Consider the following 13,259-nt stretch of genomic DNA (forward strand, 5'->3'; position numbering starts at 1 on the left):
ACAGCACTCTGACAGATTCTTTTAAAAGAAATACACAGGGGTTCCTGGGTGGCTCAGTCCGTGAAGTGCCTGACTTCACCTCAGGTCATGGTCTCTGGGTCCTTGGATCATTCCCCATATCAGGCATCAGGCTCCTCACTTTAGCAGGGAGTCTGCTTGTCCCTCTCTCCTCTTCCTTTGCCCCTCCCCTTGCTCATGTTCTCTATCTCTCTCAAATAAATACAATCTTAAAATATATATATATATAAGAAAGCATTATAATACAGCACAAAGGATATAAACTTTGAAATCTAGACAATTCAAATCCAGTTTAGTCACTTACCAACTATTTGACCTTAAGCACATTATTTAGACTCTAAGACTTGGTTTCCACATCTGTAAAATGAGAGAATCCTCTGGATAGTGGTTCCTCATCTTTATATATATATATGGGCCCCTATTTATAAGTTTAAAAAAAAAATCTAAGGATGTTTCATGTGATAAAAATCATTATTGTCAGTAACCAAAAACTGAAATAATACCTACAGAAATTAGATTTAAGTTCAATAGTACGTGAGGTCAGTAGCAATATGGGGAAACAGCTATTGGTGGGCATTTACTCAGAACAATCTATTAAGACAATTTGACACTGTCTATCCAATTTTAAATGTCTGACCTAAACAATCTCATTTTCTATTGAAGATATGCTTACACAGTGGGCACAGATGTAATGCCTGAGCATGTTCACCAAACACTGTAATCACAAAAAATAGGGACTATAAGAAATATCTAACAATAGAGGAGTAAACGGTTACAGCCAAAAATAAGACCACCATATGCACTTCTAATAGAAATATAAACTGATGTAATATTTCTAGATTGTCAACCCAGGAAAAATATCAAAATCCTAAAAACTGTGATGACCTTTGATCCAGCAATTTAAAATTTATAAATATATTCTTAGAACTAAGTATGTGACAAAAGATACAGAAATGCTCACAACAGATCTTTAAAGTAGCAGCATAGATATAAAGCAGCCTTTATACCTATTGTTAATAACAGTTAACCAAACAACAAGAAATACAGTTGACCCTGAACAACTCAGGTTTTAACTGCACAGGTCCACCTGTACATGGATCTTTTTTCAATAAACATAGTACAGTACTGTGTTATTTCACTTTTCATGATTTTCTAAATAATATTTTTCTATAGCTGACTTTATTGTAAGAATACAGTATAATACACATTACATCTAAAATATGCGCTAATCAACTGTTATCAACAGAAGTCTATCTGTAGTTAAGTTTCTGGGGAGTCAAGTCATATGTAGATTTTCAAATGTGCAGCTAGTTAGCACCCCTGACCCTCATGCTGTTGAAGGGTCAACTGTGCAGTTATTCATCAACAATGTTACAGACATACATTTGTTAAACTGAGAACATATTCATTACATATTAAGGGGAAAAAGGAGACAGAGTAGTATAGAGTCTGTATGATCCATTTTTGTAAAAAAGTATATCATTATTTATAGCATGCAGAAGTATATCAAAGTACATATATATACAAAATAAAAGTTACCAATAGTTATCTCCAGGTAGCAAGATTACAATTAAATTTTTTCCTTCCTTTTTATTAGTTTACTTTTTCTATAATACACATTATTCTCATTAATAAAGCTATTTTATTTTTAAAAAATAATTAAAAGTCCTTTGCAGCAATGCAATGATTCTACAAAGTGCTTATTCCAGTGATGAATCTCAGACCGAACTTGCCAATAAATAGAAACCAATACTGTATAGCTTCTCTGGTCAATAAATACACTAAAAACACTACTCTTTCACCATTTCCTTCAAATAGACAACAACCCTATCCTATTTTCCATACCCAGGAACCAATAACCAAATGAATCTGCCAGAAAAAATTCAGAACAAAGCTGCCCTGGGAGAATTCTTAGCAAACTAATAGGGCTCTTCTACTTAAAAAAAAATAACAATCAAACAAACAAAACCCCAGATCTCTTTAATAGTTAGGAATTTGGGGTTTACATTGTCTCTCCTACTGCTACCCTGGGACTTGAAACACCAGAATCAATTCAGCACTGACTCAGAAGGAACAGCACCGCTCCTGAACCACTTCTATATCACAGAATCATTACTAAATTCACTCCAACTAGTAGAACCACATCAGCACCTAAAACTAAACCAGTACACCTGTTCCTAAGACCTCTTTAATTCTCTCACCCTCTGGCCCAGGAAGAGTTTCCCAGATAATCCCACTTACCATTGTTGTTGGCAATTAGTGTGACAAGAGTCTTCTTTGTACTGTCGCTGTTCTGTGCCCCGCTGCTACTAACGGTGGTGGATGTAGAGAGGTGCCCAGCAACAGAAGCATGGGCAGCGATGGGCACTGGAGCCGAGACTGGCTGCTGGCTCACAGAAACTGTGGGGAAGGGGAGGCACAGTCACTCGGAGACAGGGACAGATGACACTAAAGGATACTGTTCTAATCCCTTTTCATCTTGTTGTGGGGGTCTCTATAACCAAAAAGTTTCCTGCTTTCTTTGCAAATACAACTGTGCATCTGATTTCTCCTCCTACTTGTCCCTCACTCCACCAATTAGACACAATAACTCCTTCATCTCACATTGCCTGGTTAATTTAGATCACAAGCTCACTGAACCAGTATTTTAAGGTTTTGCTTATAAAACACAAGCAAACCTCTAGGACTCAGAGGTTTATTATCACCACTATTGGTATTCATAACCATGCATACATAGTAAGATGTCCACAAGATCCTGAAACTGTGTCCTGTTTCAGCCTAAACCAATGCCATCTTCAGGTCTCAAGGCAGGGAAGATAAAAATGAGAGCAACGGATACAATTTAGGGGGGGAAAGAACTAACACCCAACTTTCTGAATTCAGGACAATCTAGAATTTGACCTTGCAACATCACCTTTTTGAAAGAGCAGCTAACAAGCCTAAGTTTGTAAACTTTCCATGAAGGCAGACACAAAGCAAATTCTGCTCACTAACAAAGGAAATCAAGGTCAAGTAAAACAAACAAAGAAGAAAAAAATTACTATGGGATCCTGTTTTTGACTGGGTACATAAATAAACACTGATACACACCACTACTTTGCATTTTCATTCATTCCTTATTTGGTAAGAGGATTGCTAAATATTTGATAAGCATTGGTTAATTCAATTCAACTCTCAAGGTTTTAAATGAATTAACTATAGTGTTTCTAGCTTCATGTAGGCATTTTTACAGACTAGAGCACTGGAAAAAAAAAAAGCACCAGTGCCACAATGAGGCATCCCTGGATTCTTAAAGTCCTTCCCACACCTCACACTTTAACAAAAACGCCATTCAATTGAACCAAATTTAAGTAATAATCTAAGATCAAGAGTTTTTGTTACCTGTAGTAGTTTTATCCACTGAATTATAATCTTCAACGACAGAATCCTCAATGACATCACTGATTTTCTGCCATGGCTCCAGCTCCTCCTCCTCACATTCCATAAAGAGGTCGGTGTCCGCCATGCTATAAGGAAAAAAGACAAAATTAAGATACTGACCTCAGAATAAGAGAAATATTTTATACAAAACATGGAATCATATTCTTGAATTTATCAGTTAACCCATCCCTTGTACTCCCTCTACCATTTCCCCTAACCTCCCCTTCCCAACATTTAGAAGGATCCAAAATTATTTTTATTCTTGGAAAAAAAAAAAACTATTATGAAAAAGCCCACAGCAAATTATTCCATAATTAGTAGGAGTATAAAAGTTCAATCTGTAACACCTAGGGCTGTGATTAGGGTGAGGCAGATCATGCAAGAGCAGGGTCTTCAATTAAAATGTATGTTTTGGGGTTCCTGATCTCAGGGGTTGTAAGTTTGAGTCCCGTTCTGGGTATAGAGATGACTTAGAAAGAAAATCTTTAAGAAGGAAGGAAGGAAGGAAGGAAGGAAGGAAGGAAGGAAGGAAGGAAGGAAGGAAGGAAGGAAGGAAGGAAGGAAGGAAGGAGGGAGGGAGGGAGGGAGGGAGGGAGGGAAGGAAGGAAGGAAGGAAGGAAGGAAGGAAGGAAGGAAGGAAGGAAGGAAGGAAGGAAGGAAGGGTCACAGTCTAGTCACAGTTTATAAACTTAAGCTTGTTAGCTGCTCTTTTGAAAAGGTAATGCTGCAATCAAATTCTGGATTGCCCTGAATTCAGAAAGTGGGTGGTAGTTCTTTTCCCCTCTAAATTGTAAACTTTTACCTCACCATGATTTTGGAGTCAGCCTTTAATTTGAAAGCACTTGCCTAAACTATTTGCTTCTTATAAATATAAAGCCCACAGCTTTGCAACACAAAGAGATATTGCTTGCTATTCTGTCCCTCCAGTACTAGTAGACTAAAGGTCAATTTCTTTCTTGTTTTGTTTTGTTTTTTTTTTTAATTCATCAGAGACACACAAAGAGGCAGAGACACAGGCAGAGGGAGAAGCAGGCTCCTCCCAAGGAGCCCAATGTGGGACTCAATCCTGGGACTGGTAACACGCCCTGAGCCAAAGGCAGACATTCAACCACTGAGCCACTCAGGTGTTCCTAAAGGTCAATTTCTTTGTCTTGGAATTGTAGAAGCATTACTGCTCAATGTTCATATAATTATTTATTTATTCATGAGAGAGAGAGAGAGGGAAAGGGAGAGGCAGAGGCAGAGACATAGGCAGGGGGAGAAGCAGGCTCCCTGAATGGAGCCCAATGCAGGACCAATCCCAGATCCCCGGATCACGCTCTGCACTAAAGGAAGAAGCTCAACCACTGAGCCACCCAGGCATCCTGCTCAATGTTCAAACAAAGCCTTTAATGCAAAGTTTCTCACAGTGCCCTTAGTATCTCAGAACTTTTTTTTTTTACCAAACTCCTAAGCCAAAAACAAAACCACCAACCTAAAACTAAAGAGTCTAAGTATAAGTAGCTGGATCCAACTTGACAGGATTTGTTCTGAAGATGCCCAACAGATGGCGTTGTTCCCTTGAAAATTTAAACTATCTGGTCAATGCCCTGGGTGAGTTAGCTATAGCCAAGTGCCCAGTTTCAATAGGTAAATTGCCTAACTTGATTTTAACTGGTTTCTAATATTCTATTTTAATTATTTCTGTCTTCCCAGACCAAAATCACAAAGGGGAGAAGGTATGAAGAAGGAAAAAAAACATGTAAGGTATCAACTTAAATTTTTTAGTTTCAGACTTAACTTCTATATGTAAGATCATGCTAGCCAGAAACTGAATTAAAAAGCCAAATCCATATCACAGGCATTCCTTGAGCAAAGACTGCACAACACAAACATGTGTATTTTCAGTCTAGTTTCACTGAATAAGGTAATATTTTAAATTCAATTTGCCAACATATAATACACACTTTCTTTTTTAAGATTTTTTTTGAGAAAGCGAACGAGCCCATACACACACACACACACACACACACACACACACACACACACACACGAGCAGGGGACAGGGAAGGGGCAGAAGGCGAGGGAGAAGCAGGCTCCCCGTTGAGCAGGGAGCCCCATAGGGTCCTGTCCAGGGACTCTGGGATCATGACCTGAGCAGAAAGCAGGTGCTTAACCACTTAACCAACTGAGCCACCTAGGGGCCCCAACAACTTTTTTTTTTTTTAACTATTTGGTTTTATACCAGTTCTTTGCTGCGTAACTTTCTCAGAGCCCATAGCCAACAGATAACTAATGCATAAATATTAAACACCCAGCAGAAGGAATAGAACTGTGGATGTTAACTTCTACAGATGGTTCTCAAGCACCTTCTTTCAACTCTGACCAGCTGCAAGCAAACTCCCCATATATATATGCTGCACAATCTGTGGAGAACTTTCCTTCAGATTAAGTAGAGCTATCTGAATGCAAATTGTGGTTTTCAATGTCATGCCTGTGGATATTTTAATAGCATATCCAAACGGCTGGTCTTTTACCTCAACTATTTCCATATAATATTTTAAGAGACTGAGTGAACATTTTATTTTGTGAAGCAATGAATTGTAATAAGAACAATCAAAGCTTCAGGAAGCCCGGATGGCTCTGCCATTGAGCATCTGCCTTTGGCTCAGGTCCTGATCCCAGGATCTGGAATCAAGTCCCGCATCGGGCTTCTTGTGGGAAGCCTTCTTCTCCCTCTGCCTATGTCTCTGCCTCTCACTCTGTGTATGTAATAAATAAATCAATAAAATCTTAAAAAAAAAAAAAAAAAAAAAGAGGGCAGCCCTGGTGGCGCAGCGGTTTAGTGCCGCCTGCAGCCCGGGGTGTGATCCTGGAGACCTGGGATCGAGTCCCACGTCGGGCTCCTTGCGTGGAGCCTGCTTCTCCCTCTGCTTGTGTCTCTGCCTGTGTGTGTGTGTGTGTGTGTCTCTCATGAATAAATAAATAAAATCTTAAAAAAAAAAAAAAGAATAATCAGTTTCTTCCACTTGATCACAAAGTTAAACTATGCTAAATCCTATTTAAAAAGATATTCTAAGAAACAGAGTGGCAAGGGTAGATCTGAGAAGATGGCTAAGGAAAATGTTTGTGGCCTAACTACTTTTTATCAAGTGAGAGAGAAAAAGAACTCCCCAGGTATATGCTGTGGCAAGACAAACAATGTAAATTAAAAGATTCAAAATGGTGCTAACAGCATACTTCACCTACTTATATCCAGCATCTCACTGAAAACAAGTTTTTCAAATAGTCTTCAATTCTGACCTAAATTCTTATCTCTGAGCGTGATCATTCATTTTAGCATCTATAGTTTAGGATAAAAAAAAAAAAAAAAAAAAAAAAAAAACTATGTTGAAAAGATGGGACATACCACAATAGATACCAACCTAAATTAAATACTTCACAAACTTGAAAAATGCAAATTTAGCACCCTTCTTGCAGTTTCCCAGTTATGAAAAAGAAATCTTCATTAATATGATGAAATGCTATATTTAATCTATCTACCAAGATGCTCACAAAGAAACACCATCATTTTCTGTGGTCTTTCAAGTGATCTATGGCATATAGCCACCTTTCAACTATTTTTTATCAAAGATAGGAATTACTAAATATGCAGTACTACAATATATGGATCTCCCTAAACTATCATTCTACTAATGTTTAACCTCTTTCCATACCAAACCTTTAACTTAACTTCTCACAAAGAGAAAAAAACAAAAAACAAAACCTGGATGTTTTCCCATATCTTCTCTACTATTTTGCTGTTAAGGTGTATTCAGTCAGACTTACCAAACAAGTTGGAATTCAATTCTTACTCAATTTAGGGGCATTTTCATTTCTTCTAAATAACTACCAGGTAAAAATGTAAATTTCAGAAAATAAAGGCCAGCACGCAGTGAACACAGTGCCACATATCAAGAGGAAAACTTGGGATGGACAGCAAATTTGGGAAATCATACTATAACCAAGTAAAGGCGCAAACTTTCATCATATTACAAGTATGAATCTTTGAATCAAGACTGTCATGATTCTTTTCTATTTTAAAAATGATATAAATTCTACTTAAATACAAAAGTAGAGATGTATCCATCACCCAGCTTCAAAAATATTCAATCCAAAATTGTTCTTGTTTTATCTATGCTCCCTCTCCTTCATATTATTTTGAAGCTAATCCCTATTATATTCATAAATGTTTTGGTATGTAGCTCTAAAAGATAAAGACCTGAAAGATTATATAACAAAACCAAAAATAACATTAAATGCCTAAAAACTGGTAGTCCCTTAATATCAATATTGAATTCAAATTCTCTCAAAAACCACACTTAAGTTTGTTTAATTCAAACAATCCTAATTCACAATCCAAATCATATATTATGATTATTTGATGTTTCTTAAGTCTCCTTTAATTTATAGGTCTTCATCTTTTTTCCCCTCTCCTGCAATTTATTTATTGAAGAACCAGCTCACCTCTTGTAGTTTCTACAACCTAGATATTGTTGACCACATATCCATAGCATTTACTATAATGCCTCTGTCTCCTGGATATCCTGAAACTGACAGTTGGATCTACTGGCATGATTAAATACAGGTTGAACTTTTTTCCCCAAAAACTACTCACAAAGATGGGGTTTTCTTCCACCAAGAGGCAACGCTCAATGTTGGATCTAGTCATTCTTTAAAAAAAAGAAAGGTTTTATTTATCTGATAGAGCAAGAGAGAGCGTGCATGCACATGCCCAAAGAGGAAGAGTGGCAGGTGGAGGGAGAAGCAGGTTCTCCACAGAGTAGAGAGCCTGATGCGGAGCTGGAACCCAGGACTCCCGGGATCATGACCTGAGCTGAAGGCAGATGCTTAACCAACTGACCCACCCAGGTGCCCCTGAATCTAGTCATTTTAAATCATTCCTTCTTCACTTATGAAGTGAAACAAAAAGCAGGGGTGCCTGGGTCACTCAGTGGGTTGTGTCTGACTCTCGATTTCAGCTCAGGTCATAATCACAGGGTCGTGGGATCCAGCCCCAGGTCTGTACTCAGCAGGGAGTCAGCTTAAGATTCTCTATCATATATCTCCTTCTGTCATCTGCGCCCCGCCCCCCCGCCATAACACTCTCTAAAAATAAAATAAATCTTTAAACTGAATTAAAAACAAAACAAAAAGCAAGGGTGCCTGGCTGGCTCAATCAGTGGAGCATGCAACCCTTGGTTTGAGGTCCTGAGTTCAAGCCCCATGCTGGACGCAGAGATTACTTTTTTAAAAATTTAAAAAACAATAATCCAAAACATATCTTATTATTTGATTACCCAGTGGTGGGTATTCCTTCTATCTTGATTCCTTCTATCTCATTAGCTTCTTTCCCTTTTTCAAAAGAATTCATAGCATTTCAAAGTGACCAATAAACTTGTTAAACTATCATTATGATATCATATTTTCTTTTTTGAGAGAGGAGAAAGGAGGGGCAGAGGGGGAAGGGGAGAGAGAATCTTAAGCAGGGCTCAATCTCAAAACCCTCATATCATGACTTGAGCCAAAATCAAGAGCTGGATGCTTTACCAACTGAACCACCCAGGCACCCTTATGTAATATAATTTATGTGTTTTGAACCACTGCAGTTATTTTTACTTATACTCAAAAGTGTCCTATTTTGCCAGTGTAACTTCTTCAGTTAGCTCCCAAGTCCTTCTGACACAACCTTTAGTAGTATCTGATAAAATCCTTGCTATGATAGACAAGATGTTCTAGGCTCTTCTCATACATTTCCTGCCCCAGACCTAGAATCATCCATTTCTCTAAAGAGTCTGATTCCTTTTGGTGGGGAATGGTATTCCAAAACCAGTCTAGATGCTAGGGACCTTTCTGCTCATTTTATTTTTTATTTTTTTTTTTTCTGCTCATTTTAAATATAAAACTATCTCCTTATCAATCAAATGATTATTAGCCAGATATCCTCAATGTCACTCCTATGATACATGGAAGAAAAATTCCACATCTACAAAGAATATTTGTCTTAGGGCACCTGGGTTGCTCAGTGGTTGAGTGTCTGCCTTTGGCTCAGGTCGTGACCTTGGGGTCCTGGGGTTGAGTCCCACATTGGGCTCCTCCTGGGGAGCCTGCTTCTCCCTCTGCCTATGTCTCTGCCTCTGTTTCTCATGAATGAATAAATAAAATCTTAAAAATATATATTTGTCTTAGAAACTTAAAATTCTACTTTCTCGGGACGCCTGGGTGGCTCAGCAGTTGAGTGTCTGCCTTTGGCTCAGGGCAGGATCGCCGGATCCAGGATCGAGCCCCGCATCAGTCTCCCTGTGAGGAGAGCCTGCTTCTCCCTCTGCCTGTCTCTGCCTCTTTTCTCTCTGTGTCTCTCATGAATAAATAAATCTTAAAAAAAAAATTCTACTTTGTCCTGAAATTAAGATTTCTCATTCTTGTAACTTATGCTATTGAGCAAAAACTTTCCTATTACTTCCACTATTCCCCTATCCCAAATTCCTTTCCTTTCCCCTAAGAAGCAGCCTGGGTCATTTTCCCGATTGGCAGAATTTACATATACAGTTGATCCTTGAATAACGTAAGTTTGAACTGTGCAAGTCCACTTGTACAGATTTTTTTTTCAATAAATATACTGGATTCGTGACAATTTTAAAAAAACTTGAAGAACTATAGAGCCTAGAAATTTTGAAAAAATAAGAAAAAGTTAGCTCTATCATGAATACATAAAATATGTTGATATTAGTTTATTTTACCATTTACTACCATAAAATATACACAAACCTATTATAAAAGGTCAAATTTATCAAAATTTACACACTTAGCGACTATACGGTGCCTACGGTGCCATTTGCAGTTGAGGGAATGTAAACAAAGATGCAGTATTAAACAACTGCTTAAAATTAACTGTAGTATATACTGTACTACTGCAATAATTTTGTAGCCACTTCCTATTGCTATTGCAGGGAGATCAAGAGTATCCCAGTGCTCCCTTAAAACACCTCTTGAGCAGTTTGTCTCCCCAGTAAATTGTGTATCACAGTAAAAAGTAATCTCTCCCAATTCTCACTATTAGCAGTTACGTTTTTGGAGAGTCAAAAGTTATATGGAGATTTTTAACTGGGGGGGAGGGGTGTCAGGTTGTTGATATTCCTAACATTCCCCCACACACTGTTCAAGGATCAACTGTAGTTAAAAAATTCTAAGGATGGGGCACCTGGGTGGCACGAATGCTTAACAGTATCTTGGTTTCAACTAGATTGTGATCTCATGAGATTGGGCCCTAAATCTGGCTCTGCGCTCCATGTGGAGTCTGCCTGGGATTCTCTCTCTCTCTGCCTCTACCTCTCCTGCTCATCTCTCTTTCAAATAAATAAAATCTTTAATAAAAAAAAAAAAATTTTAAGGGGGGGGCCTCGGTGGCTCAGTTGGTTAAACATCTGCCTTTGGCTCTGGTCATGATCCCAGGGTCCTGGGATAGAGCCCCACACAGGCTCCCTGCTGGGCAAGGAGTCTGCTCCTGCGTCTCTCTCTGCCCCTCCCCCTGCTTGTGCCCTCTTTCTTAATCACTCCCTCTCTCTCAAATAAATAAATAAAAATTTTAAAAATGACTATTAAAAATTTTAAGGACAAAGGTTAACAAAGAGGATGCATTTAGCTTAACCCCTTTAAATAACTGTTTTTGAAAGATCCTCTTTTCTTGAATGTTAAGATAAACATAGATCACTCACAGATAGCAAATAGCAATCTCTCAACTATTCCTAACAAAAACTATCCATACCATATAAGCTTATAGAGCTAATAAATAATAAATAAATAATAAAATAAAAATAAAAATAAAAAACTGGAGAGTTGGGGGAGGGTGATTAAAGCAAAAGGCCTACTTTGACTTATAAATGAAGAGATCATTTCTCCCTTCAATAAAATTTCCAACAGAGCTAAAATATTTCATCATATCCCACTATTCTCCAACACATACCAGGCACAGCCCAAGCTGTGCAGCCTATCTGCAGAAGACATTTGGGTTCAACAGCTGTACACAGGTTACATAAAGGGAAACCAAATCAGAGGACATTATATTAAGGAATCTTCACACATGCTAGTGGATTTTATCCAACCCAGTGATACTCAAAAAATGGGAATCTGCCCCTTAGAAGACATTTGGAAATGTCTAGAGACAGTTTTGGTAGCCCTAACTACGAGTGGGGGTTGGGGATGGGTGCTACTGACATTTATCTAGTGGGTAGTGGCCAGGAGTGCTCTTAAGCCTCCTATAATGCACAGGTCAGCTAGGAATTTATCTGTTCTAAAACATCACTAGTGCCAAGATTGAGAGAATGTGATCAAACTGAATCCATGCTCTGAAGGGGAAAAATTTTAAAACCATCACTCACATTCTATGCATAAGCAACTGCCATTTCTTTATAAAATATTTATATTAAAAAAAAATAAATAAAAAAAAAAAATAAATAATAAAATATTTATATTCTCAAAAACAAAGATGAGTAGAACAATTTTCCAATGAATTGTTCAGATAGTTACATTTTACAAAGTAAAAACATTTTTATAAAGATCTATATGCATCTGGTTTGTTTCACCTTATAATCATCTACCTGTGAAACTTGATTTTATCTTCATATTTACCTAACTTCTGTACCATTCTTCTTTTCGCCCAAGTATCTAATTTCTCTTCATAAAACAGGAGCATCATGATGTCAATTCTCTGAGATTATGGTTATTATCAGTATTGCTTGTAACCATATGTTGTTAGTATTGACTGCTGAATAATTTTGGTGAAAAGAATTTCCCAATTTCTAAATTTAATCTCCATTTCTAAAAAAAAAAAAATTTTTTTAAGATTTATTTGGGGAGGAGGAGAGAGAGATTCTCAAGCAGACTCCCTGCCCAGCACAGAGCCCCATGTAGCACTGGATCCCAGGACTGAGATCATGACCCGAGCTGAAACCAAGAGTCAGATGTTCAACCAAGCTGCCCAGGTGCCCTAAAATTTCTGGTTTTGACCCCATCACAATCCCTCTGTGTGTTGCTTCTGCTAAGTATGTCAACCCTTCTTGCCTGTCCAACTTCCAAATCATTTTCTCAGAGGGCAGTGAACCAAAATGATATGAAGCAAAACTTTTTCTGCGTTTTCTCAGTCTTGTTATGTTTGAACTTTAAGTTATAGACGTAGCCTGGTATATCAAAAAACAAAGGTTATGACAGTACTTAAGTTTAAACAGAAAGATGTTGTGGCACCTGAGTGGCTCAGTCAGATAAGCTCAGGATCCCAGGGTCTTGGAATCAAGCCTCACATCAGGCTCCCTGCTCAGCAGGGATCCTGTTTGTCCCTCTCCCTCTCCCCTCCACTCCTGCAAGCTTTCCCTCAATTAAATAAACTTTTAATAAACAAATAATTAAATAGAAAAATATTAGCCAATAATCCAAACTCTGCCTGTCATCAACTGGTGTGTGGTATATTCTTTTGTAAACAACAAACAAGCCTTAATAATAATGTTTAACCTTAATCCAATCAAGCTTAACTTGCAGTTTGCAGGAAACAGCAAAAAAGGAATAAGTAGCACTATAAGGAAATAACGAGATAAATTCAGAAGGTGGGACATTCTATAAAGAATTAATCAGACAGGTGCAAAATGCAGAAGCATTCTATAAAACTAGTAACATATTCTTTAAAACTGTAACAGACACACACACACACAGAGACCAAACTAAATTAAAAGAAACTGAAGAGACGTAACAAATATAACATGTGAACCTTTATTGGATTTTGGTTCATATAAAAGCTATGACATTTTGGGAAC

The 13,259-nt window shown here is 37.7% G+C and overlaps 1 protein-coding gene across 5 annotated transcripts in view; it reads right to left on the minus strand.

Moving 5' to 3' along the window:
• Positions 1-13,259, minus strand: part of POGZ (pogo transposable element derived with ZNF domain) — a 46,153-nt gene that overhangs the window by 25,918 nt on the left and 6,976 nt on the right. For 3 of the 5 annotated variants that reach the window (XM_038562247.1, XM_038562246.1, XM_038562245.1), the window contains 2 exons: positions 3,400-3,524; positions 2,260-2,418 (listed from right to left, as the gene is read on the minus strand). In XM_038562247.1, the coding sequence (XP_038418175.1) occupies positions 2,260-2,418; positions 3,400-3,523 (283 nt within the window). In that variant the 5' untranslated portion in view covers position 3,524. The remainder of the gene's footprint in view (positions 1-2,259; positions 2,419-3,399; positions 3,525-13,259) is intronic. The other 2 variants (XM_038562249.1, XM_038562248.1) reach the window with 1 other exon arrangement.

This window comes from Canis lupus, chromosome 17 (genome assembly GCF_011100685.1).
Source record: "Canis lupus familiaris isolate Mischka breed German Shepherd chromosome 17, alternate assembly UU_Cfam_GSD_1.0, whole genome shotgun sequence".
In the NCBI taxonomy this organism is placed as follows: domain Eukaryota; kingdom Metazoa; phylum Chordata; class Mammalia; order Carnivora; family Canidae; genus Canis; species Canis lupus.